The sequence below is a fragment of the Schistocerca americana genome, chromosome 6 (assembly GCF_021461395.2).
Source record: "Schistocerca americana isolate TAMUIC-IGC-003095 chromosome 6, iqSchAmer2.1, whole genome shotgun sequence".
In the NCBI taxonomy this organism is placed as follows: domain Eukaryota; kingdom Metazoa; phylum Arthropoda; class Insecta; order Orthoptera; family Acrididae; genus Schistocerca; species Schistocerca americana.
In genome coordinates this window covers 330594800-330617252 of record NC_060124.1, presented here as the reverse complement: position 1 = coordinate 330617252, position 22453 = coordinate 330594800, and the positions used below count along the sequence as shown (strand labels likewise).

The 22453-nt window shown below is 39.7% G+C and overlaps 1 protein-coding gene across 1 annotated transcript in view; it reads right to left on the bottom strand.

Annotated features, from left to right (window-relative positions):
• Positions 1–2054: 2054 nt before the first annotated feature.
• Positions 2055–22453, bottom strand: part of LOC124619222 (partitioning defective protein 6) — a 138802-nt gene continuing 118403 nt past the window's right edge. Inside the window, exons 3-6 of the mRNA XM_047145447.1 lie at positions 13539–13666; positions 11970–12236; positions 9151–9456; positions 2055–5420 (exon numbers count right to left, since the gene is read on the bottom strand). Coding sequence (XP_047001403.1) covers positions 9166–9456; positions 11970–12236; positions 13539–13666 — 686 coding nt within the window. The 3' untranslated portion in view covers positions 2055–5420; positions 9151–9165. The remainder of the gene's footprint in view (positions 5421–9150; positions 9457–11969; positions 12237–13538; positions 13667–22453) is intronic.

The following is a 22453-nucleotide window of genomic DNA, read 5'->3' as shown; positions in this document are numbered from 1 at the left end:
TCTCATCTTGTCTCCACAATTTCTATGAGAACAATACATAGAGGGTTGTAGTATATTCATCATGCCATCATTTAAAGCCCGTTCTTGGACCTTTGCACATAGGCTTTCTCGGGATAGTTTACATGTATGTACCAGAGTCTGTCTGAGCAGTATTCTAGAATGGGTTGCACTAGTTATCTGTAAGGAATCTCATTTGCAGACTGATTGCATTTTCTCTGTATTCTACTGATAAACTAAATTCTAGCACTTGCTTTACCCCAACTGAACCTATGTGATCATTCCTTTTCACATTCCTACAAAGTGTTACATTGAGGTATTTGTATGAGTTGGCCAATTCAGACAGTGCCTTGTGAAATGCTTGAGAGATTTGACCAAATAAAAATAAAATAAAAGCAACCAAATTACATTCTGCACCATTGATTCTCACAGGATCTCCTGGAGTCTGGGGTAGACTTTTTACTAATTTCAGACTTCTCACTTATTTCTAGTTGTTGTGGTGGCAGTTTTGGCTTTGGTTTGAAAGCTTGGTGGATGTCAAATTTTATAGAGCACTGCTTAAATAAGACTACCCCATGTTTATTTTGTCACTAAGTTTTATAGCCCTTAATGTGCTACAGAAAGGTTCTGTAGTTCAGCTACACAATATTGTGTGAAACCAGGAAGTTGAGGACCATTTTTGGTTCAGTCCTTAGCTTTTACAACTTGGCTGAACTGAGCCATATTAATAACATGAAAAGATTTACTTTGGATATAGTAATGAAATATGCTTACCTTTAAGGCACGACAGTAACCTACCATCAAGAAATATTGACTGGATAACTATTTCTTGGGGCCAACATGTTTGCACATTGAACTAATCAGCTATATAAAAAAATGGCAAATATGGAATCTTGCCTCTTCTTCAATAAATTTCTGCAGATTCCTCCCATGTCGATGCTGCTGGAATTTTTATTGATTTCACCAGGCGAGTTGTAAATCACCCAAATTTCTCGTCAAAACTTCTGAATTAAGTTACATTCCAATGCAGTCAAATAAACTGGAGATTATTGAGACATTAATACAACTCTAAGTCTTGACTGCTTGGTTCCAAGCTGTAACTACACAGTAACTTATGGTCTGAAACTAGTGCATTTTTTCAGTTATTTACCTATTGGTTCCCAATAATTCATTGTTTCTGCTTGGTGGAATTCTCTCTGAAACTGTTCATTTAAAAATACTTTAAGTATATGAATATTAGTATCACTGAATTTCAAGTCATACCACATGAAGCAAGGACTCTTTGCTCCTTGACCTACAACATGCTGCTTTGTCTCTTCCTATGAAGTGAAACATAACACTCTGATAATTAAATCCAAATTTTCTTTTCTTTTTTTCCCCCTTTAGTAAGATTTAATCATTTATCTCTTCACATCATCAGATTATACAGTTTATCATCTTAGCTTTGCCATATTATGCAAATGCCAGACTTCATGTGAATATTACGAAGAGTGAGAAGGCAGCTAGTATTTCCATACTTACCCAAAGAATGTATGGATTAAAGCATAATGTTTAACTATCTGATACCACAATTTCCTACTCTGTGGACTAAGCAAAGGCAGTAGTAGGGAAGACAAGGAATGAGGGTTGTCTAAACGAACTACTAGAAATGTGATTACAGAAAACTGTTCCTTATACCAGTTTAATTATCAACAGTGTTGTTGCAAAATAGGTAGAACTGTCTTACATACATCCAACATGTAATTCTCATTTAGTGCCACTCTATTTCATCCTGTGAAAATCGAGTCTACACAAGCAATATTTTCTACACAGAGATATTGACAATGAAGCTGGTTTTTCTGGTTCAAAAAGTGTGTAACAAATTGTGCTCAATGTCCATAACCAGTATGACCTCATATTTATTTTCCGCTCAGCATGTACATAAAAGTATGCCCATCCTAATTCACATATGCATTTTGAGCTTCAAAACTGCAATTACAACTCCAAAATTAATATCTCTCAATATGGAAAGTAAAATAGCATCTATAATTGGTTCATTAAATAAATAAACATGTCCATAGAGTACAGAAATTCATGTAAATTTTATTGACAAGTAAAAATGTACATTTCTGTATCTTCATTTTGATTTGGAATAGCAAAGGCATATACATTGTAAATAGACACATTCAACAGTTCATAGATGAACTTATAAATTTTACACTTTTTTAATGTTGGTTGGTTGCTTCTTTACACACACACACACACACACACACACACAAGTACATCAGTACACAAATGCCAGCTGCCTTTTAAATGTTATATTCCAAAATAATAAAAACATTACATTCACCACAGTTATTGACTACTTTTGGAATGTCACAAAAATACTTAAGTACATCTGTATTGTTTGTTGTGAAGGAACAACTCTGCAAAACAAACAATTAATCTGAAGCTCTCAGATAAATGTTGCTGAATCACTGAGGTGACAGCATTTTCAATGAACAACACATGCAAACATAAGTAAGAATTACTTTACCATCAAATTTGGAGTGCTTCAGATTGACAGTGCTAAAACATTGCCTTTTATTTTTTGTTTGGATTTTCCTTTCTGCACTAAAAAGAAAGAAATAGCTCCCCAAACTGCATGTTTCTCCATTAACAGCCACTGTTATCACACTGGTCACACTTTTATTCTGCAAGCTGGCAGAGTAGGTCTTCAACATGCTAACAAACGCTACTCAGTATTCTGTCAGCAATTTATTTTGAATGGTGCATCAGTTCATCACAACTGTACTTAAATATAGTCTATAACTTTGATAGGAGACAATAGTTTGATGAGACTGATTATTTCAAACAAATTAGTAATAAAACAAATGTTTCAGATGAAGCTTCTCTACTGATGGTCATAGTTTATTGATACATTTTAAGAAAATTTTGCTAGAAGATTTAAGGCAATGGGTAACAGTGACATTCAGTACAATGACTGACAACAGAGAAGCTACCACCTGCTTTTATTTCATTTAATGGATCTGCACCTGTCTCATATAAATGTGTAATATTATTAAATGTATTCAACTGCCACAGTGTGTCAGATGGTTACACAAACACCAGGCTGCTTTTCATCTCTTACAGCTTCCTTAATACTGCAATAAAAATGCCTACAACACAAGATAATACCTGCAATTCTTTCAAGCCTGAATCTGTATACATAATAACTTAACACATTATGTAATTATTTTTGAGATAGCAACAAATTCTGCTGAAATAATGGATGCAAAGACTGCCGTTTTCTGTAAACACAGTAAATATTATTGCTTTAAAACAAGATGTGATAATGTCTTCAACACACACAGAATATCTATAAGAACCAGTGATATAAACCATTGCTGTTTAAGCTGTTGTACAAATGAAAATGTGTGTCTTACCAGGGATAACATTGGAATGGCACATGTACAATCTTCGTGCCCTTAGTGAACCTTATATGTGCAGCCAAATACAACCACAGAACAGTGTCAAGTACCTCCAATACTACATCAACTCACATTACAGATGAGGCAGTTTCTTTAAGACTGCTGGAACATACAGTATTGCAGCTCCTAGCAGGACTAGATGTGATGTAAAAACACCATTTAAAAGGCAAAGATCAAAATGTCTGTACAAACAATCAGAATTGAGGAAGACAACATCATACTTCTAAAACTTCTGCCGCAGCATCCTCCAGGCTTATTTCAAAGGTACAATGTTTCACAACAAAGAAGAAAGGCAGGGAAACTTGCTACACAGCATTTGCTTTTACATTTATTCTGTATTGTTCCAGTAAATTTAATCTTTAAATGCACACTACAGGTCCATTGTTGTTTGAGCTTAGGGAACAGCAGTTGTTCAGATGTATATTCACTATTATCACACAATACACATTTATTTAAAGCATCAGAATATTTCATGATGATAGTACAGTAAAGCCAAATATAAGTAGTGCCACCTTTAAGTCTGCATGTACTACATACACTATTTAAAATCGATGGGACGGATGACTATTGGTAATTCTGGATGGATACAGATCAGTCAGTGTGCATTCTGCACTGTAGGCCTCTAGTAAGGCAGTAACCCGCAGTGGGTTGATGTACTAACTTGTGATTCAATTTGCAAGTACAAGAACAACAAATTTCTTAATGGTTAGTTCAGATTTGCTTTGCCAGTTTAATAATTTATATCATTGTAGCAAATAATACTAACTGTTTGCTGAAGACGAAGTGGTTTCAATAACACTACATTCTAAAGCCAATATTAACCTCTATATTTGTATTTTTCAGTAATTTGGTTAGAATAAAACCTCTTTAGATTAAAAAATAACAGTTCTTACTGAACTTTGCACAAGAAATCAACAATTAATGCACACACACTGAAACAAACTGCTGTACTTACAATGAGTGAACTGTTAAGTTCATAAATAACATCATCTGTTTAAATTTATCATATTTAAAGACACTACATATTGCAACAATAATACTCTGAAATATTAACATACTGCTTGCAATAGACTACTACATACAAAAATATTATAGATATACTTTAGAAATGTTTCATTTTTTAACAAGTAAATGATCTTCTATGAGAAAATAACATCTTACACACACAAGTTCATTAAAAGTCTTTTTATAAAATCTATTTTAATTTCATAGGATGGAATTATTCAATAGGCGCACCAGTCAGGTGCCTGGAAGGATAATATTGACACTAAATACCTTTTCAAAAAGACTATTATGTCAGATAATCTCAGCACTTATCGATTTAGAAATGCCAGCATCAAAAATGAATCCATCTCTCTGATTTGCCCTAATCAATCAATCAGAGGCTGCCAGCAATATTTCAAATTTTTTATGTTTCTTTCTTAAGCAACAGGAAATTGCCAAAGAAATATTTTATGAACCATTTATATCTTCCTAGGTATGATGGAGGTCAGGGATTTAAAAAAAGAAAAAAAATCACTAGCTTACTACAACCAGGAAGATGCTGAGTGTCGTGGTGGTGTTATTGTTGCTGAGATGTTCCAACTTCACAGAAGGGAACAGGACACAAATGAAGTATTTAGAAACAACACCTGCAGGATATTTGATAGTGACTGCCAGTCATGTACATAACCATCATGAGTACTTACTTTTGTTTTACTTAATAAAGTTACACAAAAATAAAATACACAATAGATATCTAAAAATACTAGATAAAATGGAATGCAAGGCGATAAATAAAGGACAGCAGTAAAAAAGTTGTGCCCAAAGCCATATTTGGCTGTGGGTCAGCTATGTACACGCTGAGAGCAAACCTTGTTTCTGGTATGCTTGTAAAGGCTGGTGACATGTTCATTTCAATTCACTTCGAGCACTTATACATTGCACAGCCATCAGAAGCAGTCAGTCACCTGCAGTCACCTTTCTGGCAATCACCTACAAAGATAAAAATACAAGTGCTATACACTAACAAATATTATGTAGATGATGATTATTATTATTATTGCAATTGTGTGTGCACCCGCGCATGTGTGCACGTGCACGCGCGTGTGAGTGTGAGTGTGAGTGGATGCGCGCATGCAAGACATTATGTTTTTATTTTAACTAACATGGTAGTGAGGTAACAGTAATCTGTTCTTTATGTTCAATTAGAAAAAAACAGCCAAGATCGCAGAATCATTTATTAAAATGTCATGCTTCAGGACATTTAAACAGCCATATTCAGATTATGAGTATCATTTAGCTGGAGCTGGCAGCTTTGTAAACAGCTGTGTGAGGTTCCAACAGTAACGGTAACAGTTATGATCACACACAGCTGTTGGCCATGCAGCCAGCTCCAGCCAAGTGGTGCTCATAATCTAAAGATGGCCATTTAAACGTGCAAAAATCAGTCATTTTAATAAATGATTCTGTGATCCTTTATGTTTTTTCTAATTGAAAATTATGTTAATAGTATACTGTCTCAGTGATCACTGGCAAAGCAGCAATCAAAATGAAAGAAGACATAACTGTTGGTGGGGTTACAATGAGTGCACTGCAGACTTTCATACAACACACCATTAGGTACAATAATGATTCAAGTGTCTACAATATTTGATGATAGCTGATGCTTGTTAATGACAAGTCGAAGCAAGTATTCCTTGTGACTGTGGCAGGACTTAAATGAGCCTTACACACCACTGTGTTTCTCAGTATTAGAATGACACAAATGCAACACTGACTTTGGTATAGGGAAAATATGCACTCCTGGAGTGTAACTAAATGAGGAACTATACCTTTGAGAAAACAGACTTTGCCTATTGTGCGGGTGGTTTTTGATAGTCTATAATCAAGTACAAAATATATTATTGTAAAAAGTACCCTAAAAACTTGATATTCACATTTGGTTTAGAAGAAGCCAGTAGAAATGTTGAAAAATTACACTAGAAGTCCAATTTTTAAACCCATATTGACTTTGGCTCTATCGAACACAGCAATGATCAGCACCAATTTTCAAAAAGCAGCAAATATTTTTGTATAATTCTAAATTTTCTTGCCCGAAAAGATGACATCATGCCACTCCTATGTACAGTGTTGCCACTGGGTGCAGCTCTGTCTGTGCACATCAAGGGAAACCCCAACGTGGCCACTGCGCTGACAGTCTATGGTGCTCCAGACATCACACTGTCTATGTCAATACTTATCTTGCTGCAAACTAGCTCACATCCTGGCTCAAGGAATGTGATGTGGCTGTATATTGTGCACAGCTGAAAGAGCAAATAATTGCCTGGACAAACAGCACAGACCCACTGTGATCTGTGTGACATTGAGTATGGCCCTTCTGAACCCACCAATATCATATCTGCATTTAGGTATGGGTCATGAAACAAGTGGCAATATTATTAAACAATAAACCACAGTTCTGACAGTCCGAGATCCTGCCACTGACATTTGTCCGTCCTCTTTTGGAGTACTGCAGCGTAATGTGGGATTCTTACCAGATAGGGTTAATGGAGTACACCGAGAAAGCTCGAGGAAGGGCAGCACATTTTGTATCATCAAGAAATAGGGTGAGAGTATCATGCACATGATACACGAACTGGGATGGACATAATTAAAACAAAGGCGTTTCTCATTACCGTGGGATCCTCTCCTGAAATTTCCATCACCAACTTTCTGGTCTGAAAGCAAAAATATTTTATTGATGTTGACCTACATAGGGAAAAATGATCATCATAAAAATATAATAGAATTATTGTGAAGATGGTTCAATGAACCCTTTGTCACGCACTTAAGTGCGATTTGCAGAGTAACCATGTAGATGTAGATGAATTCAGACACACGCTGGTAGTACGTAGGCTTTCACAGCTAGCGCCTGATTCAGGTAAAACTTACCATCTGAGAGGCCCTGGTCAATGCAGTCTTGATTCAAAGTAATTGATGTCATTCTATCAGCACAAAGTCAACATCAATATTTTACCTAACTTCAGACCGTCTTTACTACTAAAATAATTATGGTGTTTATGAATTTCTATTGCTTCTCTATACATGCATGCACGATAATGCGATGTCCTTGCTAAAGCATTCGTCTCACTGAATTTTATTTTGTGGTTACCACCTCAAAAAAATGTGTTTTGCTACAGCTTATTTTTCAGTATGTACTACACAATAGTTCCTTTTGTGTTCAACTATGCAGGTGTTTATGCTTCTTTTTATGGTTCCAATATATACTTGACTGCAACTGCACAGGGTTTTATACAGCCCATGTGTTGTGGGAGGGGGGGGGGGGGGGGGTGCTGTGCAACTTTTTCGGTTCTTAAATATTCATTAATCTTCTTGGTGGGTGTAAAATCATTTTGTCTCCATACTTGGTCAAAAACATTCCTGATGCCATCCATAATTTTATTAATGGAAGGGAGAAAAATTGTTTCCAGATGGCAGCCATTGTCGCTCAATACTTTCGACTTCTTTTCTTTGATGGAGTGCTCAATCAATCTCATTACTAGCATATCCATTTCTCTTGAAATCTGATGCTAAGTAATTTAATTCATCCTGCAAATTCACTGGCTCACAAAATTTTGTTGCCTGTTTTAATGACACTTTTCTTTGTCTAGGACGATGGTTTGATTCCTTGTGGAGATATTGACCGGTGTGTGTGTGTGTGTGTGTGTGTGTCTTATCTGTATACCTTGTGGCCCAGAATCCCACCACACATTTAATTACACATACATCAGAAAAATTAAGTAGATGATTGCTCACTTTCTCAATCAGAAACTGTATCTTTGGGTTAATACCATTGAGATGTACCAAGAAGATGTTCAGCCCTTCTTCACTGTTAAGTCCATATTACAAAGATATCATCCACATAGCGGTGCCACTTCGCTGGCCTTTTACTGGTCACCTTTAGCACCCAGTGTTCAAAGAACTCCATAAATAAATTGACAGCAGCTGGATGGATCTGCACTCAAGCATTATTCTTTTCAGTATCAGGTTTCTGCTATCTGATTAAAACTGAGCACACTGCCTTTGTTTCCAAATGAATCCTGCCAGGTTTCTTACTTAGTACAATATGCTCAGGTTGTACCACAAAATTTCATGGTAACACTGACACTGGATAAAGAGTTGTCACATGAACACTATTATCTACATTTGTAGGATTTGTTCAATGCATCATTTATTTTGATGATACAATAATCATTTTAATTTCCTCAATTGCAACATGCAAAGGGAAACTGTCTCTTTCTCTGACCTTCAGGGTGATTGGTGATAACGCCATCACATCACCGAATTGACAGGCTGTCACAGATGGATAATAATTTCAGTGCTAAAATAATGCAGTAAGATGCTCCTTGGATTCAGAAAACCCCGTCATAATCAAGATCGATGTTGTTTCTGTACTCCACTGTAAATCACCATTTAAATGTCTGAACAAGGTCTACTGTATGACTTCAACTGCTCACAACATCTGTTACTTGTTTTTTGAAGTAGAAGAATTCCATTTACAACCAGACCCTAAAAATTGTTCAAATAAGGGCAAAGATTTATATCCCTAAATTTATTCTGGTAACACAATAATACCTTTTTGTGATTCTGCTCAGCAGTGTCACAGATGCAAAACTATTACATACATTCCTATCAAAAGGACAAAGTGAGTAATTGCTCAGTCTAAAATTGAACATATTCTTACCTTACAGGCAGAAAGTCAAAGGTGAAGAACACCATCATCTGGACGTAATCCCTGAGAATGTGTTTGGTGATGGGTTCCATCTATGTCATCGCCTTCTAGTGACATGCCACCCGTCATATCCACAATCTCATCCTGGTCATATCGATCATCATCTGACCCGGTTGTGGCTGTTGACTGTTGGCTGCCTGATGATAACTGAGAATTTCTCGAAAAAGAACCACGCCGAGGAGCTGCCACCGTACGCTGATTTGCAGGTTTTACTGTGATTATCAGATTTGAGCTGTTCGCTACCATCATATCTGTGACCTGAAAGACAAGAATTACAGTTCTGTTACATAAACCTTTAACAGCACTAATGAGACTAAGTTACATGCAGTAAGATATAACACCTTCATGGGGACACAGAAAGAACAAGAAAGGGGGAGAATAAAAAATATATACAGCAGGCTAGAGAAGAACACTGAGATGATTTGACATAGGAGTTGTATACTATCTGTTTACTAGTGTTGTCCAAGAACTGAAGGCCATTTGTTATTTGCGGCGGTATGGATGAAATTTTTCACTAATTGGCAACACTAGCTTGTAGCGCGGGCTTCCCTATCCACAACAGATGGTCATGTGGCTTGGTAGTCTATTCAGTCTGGCTGTGGCTGCTGTTAGAGATGGACAGTCTGCTGCCGTCTCGCACAAAATGTCAGATGCATGTAGTTATTTGCTTTGTTAATGCGAAGTAGAAACTCATCATTCTCTGACTGCCATTTGTGGTACTATGATTAAACTGTGTAATGTTAGCAAGCAGTGTACTGAGTTCTCGAGCAGAAGAACCAGTGTGCATGACATGGATGAAAGGGGAAGGAGGTCTTCAATTGATGGTGTGTCGTTTGAGAAAAATGAGGCTAAACTTCATTAACACTACCATCTGACAGTCCAGGACCTCACAATTTTGATTCCAGAAGTCAGAAAATCAATGATCCAAACCTTTTAAATAAAAAACTGGGATACACGGAGGTGTGCACTTGTTGGGTGCTGAAAATGGTTCATAAGGATAATCATATGGAGAGTGCTCAGAAATTTTTGGACGGTTTTGAAAGGGAATCATTACAGGTGATGAAACAGTCCAGAAAACTCTTCTCGGCCAATGAGGAGGCCCAGGTAGAGTTGTCAAGTTGATTGCAGACCAAGGTGGGAGATTTTTTGACAAAGGGGTCAAGACTCTCATTTCTGAACTCAAGAGGTGCATCGAACTTGCTGGCGACTACACAGAAAAACAGTGTAGCCATGCATGAACAATGTGAGGTACAAATTTCGCACAAATAAAATTTTCTTGGTTTTTAAAATGAAAACAGTCTTTAATTTGTTGACAACCCTTATAGTTGGAGAATCTATGCGGGAGGAAATAATTACAGATTACTTCCCCACTTTCATATACCATTTTAACAATGGTTCCAGGATACTTTCCTTAGAGATAAGGTATCAAAGCAAAATTCAACTGTTATATAAAAGTAAAGACGACACTATCCTAGCTTTTCAGAATGTCAGTTCCTTCCTTGAGCAGGAGAAATGGATAGGTTGGATAATGTGAAAAAGGAGGACTGATCATGCAGTCTCCAGAATGGGAGGGACCTACTGAACAATTCTGAAAGCTAGGATGGTGTCATCACTTATTTTTATACTAGCTGTTACCCGCAGCTGCACTCACATTGGTAGTTTTGTTATGATGACTGATAGTCATCAAGTAAGCTACTGTATGTGCAATAACATCAGCTGTTCTCACCTGTCTGCCCGTTTGCGTAAGCGTAGGTCAAAATATGTGCCCCACTCTCCCCCCTCAGTGCACAATGCATCAGTGTATGCAGTGTTAGTGACAAGCAGTATGTACAGAAGAGCAAGGGCAGAAGTGCTCATCCAAACATCATGCTACTGAAGTAGTTATACGTTATACAACATGTTCAGTATGCGACAAATAGTGTCCAGGTATGGATTAAACACACTGAAGATTGTATAAGCATTGTATTCATTACTTTGAATCATATCACGTAGCATATGTCAACCAATAAAAGCTTTTTTACAAATATGATAAAGATAAAAAGTTAAAGAGTAAATAGCTTCCTGAAAGAGTAATTCATATAAGAACCTTCAATCAATAAGGATATTGAACTACACTTTCTAAAGTATCCCATGCTCTTCCCCAGGGTTGAAGCTACGTCCTTACCAAATACAATCAAAATCTGTTCAGCAGATTAATCACGAAAACACGACAGAGCTATTTTACGATTTATGACATTAGTACGGATAAAACTTTCAAATATTTTTTTTTTCCTTGGTTCAATTTTGATGAAACAAAATGCATACGGTGCCACATCCTATGCTCTAGTTACCTGTGAAAACCCAATGAAAATTATCTAGTAGTTTTGGAAACATGAGTGCAGACAAGCAGACATGACAGTTTTACAGATTTATTGTTAGCACATATGTGGCTATCAACAGAACAAAACACTAATACCTGCATGAATGTACTGGCCAGACATTTTATCTCATATTTTTGCTCAGATAAAATAGCTTTTTCTCAAATAATAAATAATCACATGGACAAAATAAGGTACTGGACACAAACTGTGCTGTAATGAAACAAGTCTTTGCCATGACTCAACAGAGAGTAGCACATGAAATGTTATATTAAATCAGCTTCACCACTTCACAAAGAATCACTCCCAAATAAAACAAAGCACAGACGAAGAGGCAAAACTGTTATAATTCATGGCCTTAGAAAGGATTAACATTGAAGAAACTTAATGATCAGAAAATTTAAGTATACACACCTGGTCTAAAGTCTTCCCATTGACTTCAATACCATTGACCTCAAGCACCTCATCATTGACAGCAAGAAGTCCTGTACTCTCAGCAAGGCCGCCTGGTACGAGGCGTGAAATGAATATTCCAGGTACTTTCTCAAGCCCTTGGGGAGTTACTCGCACAGACGTGCCATCACGAATGTAAAAACCAAGTGGCTTATCGGAGCCATGCTTCAGCAGCCGGACTCTGCGATATGTTGCTGGGACTACATCCACATCAATGATTGCAGACACCTGTAACGTATTTCGTCACCATTTTCAGAAAACATTAAAACATAGATGTGAGACTCTGACATATATTGCCTAAATCTTGTTTTATTGTAATGCTGTGTTATTTTGGCAAGGCATTATGTATTTTCATGATTCAGTTCTTCTGTGCCTAATTGCAGTACATACAAAGGTTATAGATTCACTGAAAATTTGTATTTCCAGTACCCTTAACCATAAACTTATTTATACACAAAATAAATTCGTCATCTCAGATAACTATTATCTGCAGTTAAAAGCTCCACATATAAATTTACATAAATCTTGGAATTTTACAGAAGGTGTGTATAGCAAAAAATGTAAACGCAGATTATATAACAAAAATGTAAGATCAGTGGCAAAAAAATTGAAACTGAACTTAGAGTTATAGCATTTTATATAGCTTTCAAATTCAGTATTGAGAGAGACGTGCATCACTGATAGTTAAATATTTTATACCTAGCAAAAGGTAAAAAGTAAAGTCCTTGGTAAATGCCCATGACTGGACTACTGTCCTGTCTGCAGGAAGAGTCCAGCCTTCCTATTTTCCATGGCACTAGGATGGGGAGGGGTGGCATGTCCCTCACCCCAGCCAACTTTTACCCCAGGCAAAACACCCTGGTACTCATTTGGTAGAAGACTGAGTGAACCAGCAGCTGTTCTGGAGAGATGGAGCAAGAAAAATTCTAAATTCTCACCTCTGCCCAGGTTAAAATCTAGGACCTACATGAGTGGAGTCTAGAGCTCTACCCGTTACACAGTCATTTTTATATTGAGTATTAAAATATAATACATGTTCAACATGTAGTACAAGTGTTATAATGTGACTATGACTCTAAATTTTGTTTTTGACACAAGTAAATGCTTAGTAGTTACAAAAGTTATATCATGAATGGTAACTGACACATCCACAATCAAGATTTGTTCATTACATTATACTGCATTTTATCATTTAACATTCTGGAAAAACCATAATAAATAGACTAGTGCTGGAAGATTCAAAACATAAAGAAAAAAAGCTTGATCTCCAGTGCCTGGAATACTATTAAGACTTCTTGATAAAAAGTTAGGAAAAAAACAGGAAAAAGGATATGTACAAACAACTAAGGGAAGGGACAGTTATTTCAAAGATTCTGAGATACATTACAAGCAGAAAAGGAATCTGAAGTGAATCTCCAAAAGTAGCTCTTAATAAGTACACATGCTAAAATCTCTCAAATATTGTTAACTTTGATTTCCAATAATTTATTTATCTATTTTTAGTTAGATATCTCTGCAACTGTTACACACCTGCCTGAAATCATGCGGGTTAGAGATGGCAAGATGAGTCTTGGGTTTGCTGGGAGTACCAAGAATGGTGGAAATCAGGTTTCTTGGTTTGTATGTCCCATAACCATTTAATTCTTCCAGACTTTCTCCTGCAACAGTTCAAAGATTGTACAAGGAATGTTAATTATGTAACAGTCCTCCCCAATTTTTCTTTTTTTGTTTCTACTACTATATTTATTACTGACATGATCTGCATCAGAGAGAGTAAATTTAACTGAAAACAATTACAACATTTTATGGCTGTACAATTGATGTATTTCTATAGAAATGGACTATTGGGTATTTGACACAGAACACATGATAACATGTACAAATTTATTCAAAGAAAACAAAATGCAGTAATAGTACACAGAACTTTCAAAGTCGAGAAAGAAAACTTAAAGAAAAATTGTACTTCCGAGATTGTTATGCGACAGCAGTAAGACATTTATTCACCTCCAAACTATGAAAACAAACCTGCGTGCCTAGCAAAGCTGGAAGGGCACCAAAAAAACTGAAACCATTTTTCAGTGGGGAAAATGATAACCGTTTTGGACTCTTAGTCAACAGTGATAATGTGGGAAAGGTAAAAGTGTTCTTGAAACATGTGGATAGAGACTTTATCTACAAAAGATCACAGTTAATATGCAGTTAAATGTTAGTGATCCAGGGCAATGCATCTGATCATATACATGGGTTAAGCAGCAAATTTACAAGAATTTTTATTCAATATTGTTGTCTAACCCACACTACTCCCAAGACATGTTCGTACGTGCCTTTTTTATTGCTTCCTAACCCATAAAAAACAGTAAATTTGAAAGTGGAGGGAAGTGCCAGTGGGGGCAGGTTGGGGGGGGAGGGGAGGGGGGGGGGGGAGACAGGGTTTAACACTTTCAGAAGCAAGTTCATATGGTCTTAGGCTATAATAGCTATGCAGATATTAAGAGATGTTTGCACAGGTTACCAAGTGTGGAATACTGCATCAACCCAATCTTAGGACCAGTGCAAAATTTTACCAGTGTGCTACAATGTGGTGGCCTATAGCCTTTCACTTGCAAGGGTAGTAAGCTTAACTAACATGAATATATTAATTTTACATGTATAAACTGAACTGTTTAAACATATTTAAATTTTATTATTGCTGTTTAACAATGCAAGGAAAGGGGGGGGGGGGGGCAGGAAAAAAAAAATAAACAATAGCAGTACTGTGAATTGAACCCGAGCCAACAAATTGTCAGTCCAGCACGTAACCAGTAAGCTGTGCGACTTAAGTGTAGCGCTGCTTGAAAATCCCTCGTACTCTATGCTTAGAAAACTTAAAACACTGTTGGCACATTTATGCGTCCTGTTCAGCCGACCCTCTCACTGGCGCAGACCAATTATTTCCATATCTTGGCGAATAAAAGAAATTCGAGTATTTATCATAAAATACACTTGCCTCTTTGCATGCTATCATTTGCAAAATACCTTGCTTCGATACCCAGAATCATTTATAAAATATGACAATTGCTGCAGCCACACGATTCCCAATGCAGGGACAGAAATCCATTTGATGGGTATAAAAACCAGTATCTTGATAACGAAATGAGATATCGTTCTGCTCTCAATTTTAAATAAATTTTAATTGTTTTATCTACATTTCACACTCATAAATATTTGGGCTAAAATCAACCAGCTGCAAAGTTTACACAATGCATTTTTACCTCTGCAAACTTTTTAAATTCTGTGCAATGCTTTATTTCATTTGATGTACCACAGTAACTATGCCGAATAATGAAAAAAATACTGTCCTTTATCGAGCGAAGACGTCAGACAGTAAGATATGCAAAAATCCAATCTTTTCACTTAATACTATTCTTAAAATCAAATGATAAGTACTTTGTAGCGGAACGTCGTCTCTCAGCACAGGTAGTGGATTCAGGCGAGCAGTACAGACACAAAAAAGCCCCAGCCCGTGCATCGTTCGCTAAAATGGCTGATAACTCACATGGCAGCAGTCAAAGGGTTAAGATTTGGAATTAATATTTTATCAATGAGATTAATTAAAATGTTGGTAGTAGGAGGGTTGTAACCCGAACCAATGAATTACCAGCGTATACACTAAACCACTCAGCCACAGGACTGGTATGACAATGGTTGTTCTAAAATCCCTCATACTTTATATCTTCACAATACTTCACTTGCTGTGCTCAAAGAAAAACACAGGCTTGGTGCTGTTTTGTTTTAGGACGCAAAAAACAATTACGGTCATACGCGCCCATGTCAGAACCGTAGAACACGAAGACGAATAAGGAGTTAAAATCGACTACACGTTACACCCTATCGACAGACAGAAAGACAGCTAGAAACAGGGACATTGAGAAACCTCCATAAAATACGTGATAGAGACAATGGAGGTCCTGAACTAAAGATTAAATGTCCTTCGCCACACTGCTAGGATGGACAAAAAGTAAAACACGGTTGACAGCCCCAGCCCGTGCATCGTTCGCTAAAATGGCTGATAACTCACATGGCAAACATAAATGAGAACGTAAGTGTTTAAAAGGACATTCCGTCAGGAAATGGTGATCCGTCAAAGTTTGGGGGGCAATGAGCACAAAGTGGTGGGGGATCACCACTTAACAAATGGCGATGGCAAAAAAAACAGTGCCCAATACACAACCTAGCTAAAATGATCTCCTCGCAGTGAGAGTGCCGAGAGGTGGTCATCCAAGCCGCTGCGAGAGGTTTAACTCCCCCAAGCTTGTTCCCGTAAAGGGATGACCAGTGGGGACATGAAAGTGACACCACTTGCTGACAGCCGGCAACACAGAGATCATCGGAGGGAATGGAAGAACAAGCGGGCCGAGATACGAGAACTGTAGCCTTGGCATCATCGTCAGCGGCCTCATTTCACGTCAGACCGACGTGACCAGGGACCCACATACAAATCACAGTGGCTCCATCAAGAGTGAGCAAGTGAAAGCTTTCCTGAACACACTGCACTCAGGCATGGGCGGTGTACAGCACACAGAGGCTTTGAAGGGCACTGAGAGAATCGGAGCAGATTGACGCAATTGAAAAACCTGTATCGCCGGATATACTATGTGGCCTGATACAGGGCGAAGAGCTCCGCTGTAAATAATGAGCAGTGTTCTGGAAGCCGATACTGAAAGTCGTCGGTGCCAATGGTGAAGGCACATCCGACACAATGGTCAATCCAGGAGTCATCAGTGTACACAGGTACTATCACGAAGTTCTATGCGACGGTCGAGAAACTTACGGCGATAGAGTGAGGCTGGAGTAATGTTCTTAGGAAGCGAAAAAAATCCAAGGTGTACACGGGATGCCGCACGAAGCAGAGGTGGTGAAGGATTCACACCTGTTGGGAAAGTGGCAGGTAGCGTGGAGTTAAGCTGCAGGAGCAATAGCCGAAAGTGAAACTCCAGGAGGTAACAGAGAAAAGGGATGTGCACCATACTGGTAATCAAAAAAGTCATTGAGGGAAGAAGCATAGGATGGATGGCCATGCATGGCAGACAAATAGCATGTGTATCTGCTGAGGAGAAAATCACGGCGGTATGACAGCGGCAGTTCAGCAGCTTCTGCACACAGCATCTCATCCGGGCAAGAGTAAATGGTGTATGTGGCCAAATGGAGGTCATGATGGTGGACAGACATAGGTCCGCTACAAGCGGAGGAGGGTAGTCCGATCCCCACCCCAGGACGTACCTCTGAGGGGACACAGAACAATGAGGGACCGTGTACAGCGGGCGGCCAGGTAAGACATGTGGAAGGACCAAGAAAGTTTCCTACCTAGCATGAGCCACAGGAATTTCGTAGTTTCAACGAACGGTAGAGTAACAGGTCCGAGATACAAAGACTGTGGAAAAAACCAATTGCACTGCCAGAAATTCGGACAATAGGTTTTGTCAGTGGAAAAGCGAAAGCCATTGTCGATGCTCCAATAGTGAAGATGATAAAGACAATGCTGAAGATGCTGCTCAAGGAGACAAGTCCGTGGAGAACTGCAATAGATGGTAAAATCGTCAACGAAAAGGGAGCTGGAGATGCTCAGCAGGAGACAGACCATAACAGGGTTAATGGGGACAACAAAGAGGACAATGCTCAAGACGAAACCCTGAGGCACACAATTTTCCTGGATAAACATGCCCGACAAGGCAAAGCCCACACATAGTTTGAAAATTGTGTCTTTTAAAAATTTCTGAAGCAAACAGGGCATGTGGCCTTGGAAGCCCCACGTGTAGAAAGTATGGAGAATACCAGTCCGCCAGCCGCGGTGGTCTAGCGGTTCTAGGTGCTCAGTTCGGAACCGCGCGACTGCTATGGTCGCAGGTTTGAATCCTGCCTCAGGCATGAATGTGTGTGATGTCCTTAGGTTAGTTAGGTTTAAGTAGTTCTAAGTTCTAGGGGACTGATGACCACAGATGTTAAGTCCCATAGTGCTCAGAGCCATTTGAACCATTTGATACCAGTCCTCCAGCAGGTGTCTTACGCTTTTTCCAAACCGAAAAAAACGGCAACAGTTTGGTATTTCTGCAGAAAATCATCCGTGACATGGGTTGACAAAGTGACAGGTTGGTCAACTGCAGAACAGTGCGCCCAAAATCAGTGGTTAGTAAATTTCGAAACTCGGGCCACCATACCATCTGGGCATGAATCATATGTTCCATCACATTGCAAACACAGCTGGTGAGAGAAATGGGGCGGTAGCTAGAAGGAAGGTGTTTGTCCTTACCAGGCTTAGGTACGAGTATGACAGTGGCTTCACACCAGCGTCTACCAAACGTGCCCTCTGCCCACAAGAGAAAGGTGCTGCAACATCTGAATGTGATCGTCATCTGGCCCTGGAGTGGAGGAGCATCGGGATGAAGTGAGAGCATGATCTAGCTCCCTCATACTAAAGGTAGCATTGGAGCACTCAAGATTCTGAAAAGAGTATGGTATCGCTCAAGCCTCCTCCACTCGTTTCCAATGGAGGAAGTCAGGATGATATTGGGTGGAGCTCGAAATCTCCGAAAAATAGCGGCCGAAGGTGTTTGAGATAGCAATAGGGTCCACTATGACATCATCTGCTACAGTCAGGCCGGAAATTGGGGAATGGACCTTGGTCCAAGAGACCCGTCGGAAGTTAGGCCATATGACAGAAGAGGGAGTGGAACTGTTAAAGAGACCTGATCAATGAAATACAGCTAGCTTTTATGGTACCCTGAAGAACGCTACGCCACTGTGTACGCAACTGTTTATGCAGTTTCCCATCGTAGTTTGATGGTTAAAAACGCGGAGAGCACATCTTCGCGCCAGTCCACCAAGGGACTGGGTCACGTCGCGGTAAATAGAGAGTGCCGGGAATGGAACATTCTGCAGCGGTAAGGATAACGTTTGTAAGGTATTCTACCTGGTCATCAGAAGTGCGAAAATGTTTGTCGAAGGTCGCCAGGGAGGAGTAAAGCCTCCAATTGGCCTTACAAAGCTGTCATTTGGATGTGCAAATAGTCAGTAAACGGATAACACGTGGGGAATGGTCGCTTGAGTACCTGTGGGAGAGACGGACCACTCGAGACGACACACGGGCTGGGCAGTGCAGAAGGACAGGTTCAAATGCGAATAGGAGTGCTTGGAGTCTGAAAGTAACGTGGGTGCTCCCGTGTTAAGACAAATGAGGTTAAGTTGACAGAGTGTCAGCCAAGAGGGCACCTCTCTGACAGGTTCTGGGAGAGCCCCAAAGGGGATTGTGAACGAGCAGCAGAAAGGGGGTGAGCAAGTTGCCCAATCAGCTGGAGGAAGTCTGCCCTGGTGACACCGAATAGCGGAGGGACGGTTGGTTTAAAAGAGGGGGGTGGGAATGAGAAGGGACCAAATTGCTTGATCATTGGTCCCTTGTTCCAAATAAAACAATGCCACAAGGGTGAGATTAAACAAGTGAGACTGACAATACAAAACTGAGAGAAAGGAAAAACCCCAAGCACTTCGTAAGGGTAACAAACACTTAAATGGACAAAAGGGCCGAAGAAAACCACAGAAACGCAAGAAACACGTACAAGAGATTAAAATGACAAAACAGATTACCATGGTTGGCTGACCACGAGAATAAAAAGGAGAAGCCAGCCACTCTGCAACACATTAAAACCTCCACCCTAAAAGCACTAGGATGGAGGACACAGAGGGACAAAGGACATGCGTTGAAACTTAGATCTAATGATAAAACCCACACTCATGAATAAAACGTAGAAACGAAATTAGCCGATGAGGCGTTGTCAGATAAAATTTGCGGCGATGACTCCGGTAACCGAAGATTTCGCCGCAGGGCAGTCAAAGTGGGACAGTGCACCAGAATATAGATTTAAGATTCCACAACAAATGCCTCCGAGTGCACTTACTGTTAGCCAACATCCAACACATGTTCTGACTTCCTTGAAAGAGATACTGAATTTGTGTGTGTGTGTGTGTGTGTGTGTGTGTGTGTGTGGTGGGGCAAGCTGCGAGTTTGGTCAGCAAAGGTTATTTTGTTTCCTCTGCCCTCCTGTGTTCCTCGTAGGCACGCACTTGCTGGCACAAACTGTTATGGCACACCTTGTGCCATCGTATGTCACAGCCGCAATTTACGGATTTGAGGATAATCTCAAGCAATCGTCAAGAAATTGAAGCCTAAACAACGCCCATTTCACGATAGATTTTCATACCAGATGACACAGGCGCATATGAAGGCCGAATCCCTAAATGTGTTTACATTTATTTCTTTTAAAGTTATTCCGAACTTGGGACACTTTTCAGATTATGCAGGCAGTAAATTTTGACTTACGAGGCCGAAATTCTAATATGTTTGACGTTTACAGTTATTAAATAAGAAACAATAATGAATATAAAAATGCGAGGAACGACCAAATATGAAGCGCCGTACAACGGGACTGCCAGTGATATAAGTTTCCATGGCTGAAAACTGCAACGCAAAATAACGAATGCGACAGTTTCAGTATTAAGCTAGTTCTAGAAGAGGGAACACTTGTGCCGACAGCAGGATAAACTTGTTGCGATGTCACTTGATATTGGCATCAATTAGCGTAGCGCAAATCAAGAGTAAATTAAAAACAACTCTTGTCGCGGTACGGTCGAGCACCTTCGAGGTCGGTTCAGTAAACATCACAGCTGCGCGCGAAGTCCGCAGACGCACTGGCTCAACTTTCCCCTGCGTGCCTTCAGACAAATCGACAAATGTATCCAGCAGACAGTATGGCGCCGATCATGTATGGCATCCACTGGAAACCACAAAGACGAGGAAAGGAAGTGTCACTGTGCTGCGTTTCGGATCACTTGAGTCCGCTCGCCCTATCACAATTTCATTCCTGAATAACACACGCAAAGAAACTACGCGTCGGAATTTCTCTAATTTTGGTTTCATGGTCATTAGGCGAGATACATGATAAACGGCACAGTATGTTTGTTGATACGTTCAGGAGCTTTACCCCTTGGAGTTTTGTGAGTAAGGCTACCTGCAACGCCTAACACATTTTCCTTTATCTTCTCTCTCTCTCTCTCTCTCTCTCTCTCTCTCACACACACACACACACACACACACACCACCGCCGCCTCCGCCGCCGCCAACATGATTTTCGCAAGCAACTGTTAAGCAAGGTGGCCCACGGAAAGTAGTACATTTTCATTTGATTATCATCAAGTTTAACATATTCTGTATTTACATCGATATAACTTCTAGATAATCGATCTACACAATTTACTATTACTGAAAGGCCAAACACAATTCCATCTCTTAAACAGTAAATTAAACTTACGGTTTCAGCCACTGACGATGCATTGGCGAAGTCGTCTGCAGAAGCTCCTGATCACTTTTTCAATCTTTTCTTGAAAAAGGGTCCATATCTCTCCCCCGATCGCGGCTTTCAGCTCATCAGTTTTGTGCTGTCATAGTTAAAGAACTTCGTTCGTGAGACGACCACACAGAATAGAGGCTGAAAGATTGGTGATCTTCCCGGCCATGGAGTATCACCACATCCTTTGAGTAATCTATCTGGAAAGTGGCGCCTCAGTTTGGTCACCGAATTAGGACTGTTTGCTTCTTGCTTTTGCTTTGCTTCTCGCTGATAGCATATCGCCTTTAGACGGCGATGTCCCTGCAGCTGTGGAATGAAGAAGTTGCTAACCATGGCCACATAGCGCTTGGAATTTACACTCACTAGCCGGTTGTAGGGCCGTTGTTTGTTTCAAAAAAACTGCGGCCCAACGTTTCCAACAGCAAAGCAGACGACGACCTTTGGGCTGCCCTAGTTCTTTTCATGAACGAGCTGCGGGCTTGTGCCCGAGTATCATCGCAAGGTTTGGTTACCGACAACCCCATTCCGATGGAAGCTTGTCTCGTCGCCCGTAACAAGATATGCCAGAAATGCGTTATCCTGGCCAATTCTGTTCAGGAATGTTATGTAGAAACTAGGCCGTCTCACCTTATCTCCCGGCCGTAACCGTTCAGTCATTTACAGTTCCTAAGGATGATATTTTAAATCCTGTTTGACAGTCCTTTGCAAAGACATGCAAGGGGCTAGCAATGTTTTGGAATGACGGACAGGCAGATCGTTATGGGTTTTACTGTAGAGCTGCACGAACACTGACATTTCCCGACGTTTGAACAATCATTTGTGCTACCTTATGCTTCGCATTGCTGGGTGGCCAAATGGAAATGTCCGTGAGCCATGCTGTATTTCAGTTCGGTCGAATTACTGTGGCAAGCGATATGGCTCTCTTTCTGTGATGAGGCAGCCCGTTCCCAATCGACGCTGGTAAGAACTATTTCGTTCAGCGCATATTGGCGGCAAAGAAAACTGCACTGGTTGTCATAAAAGTACACTAAAGGAGTTTGTCTTGTGAAGATGTTCAGGCCTTTGCGT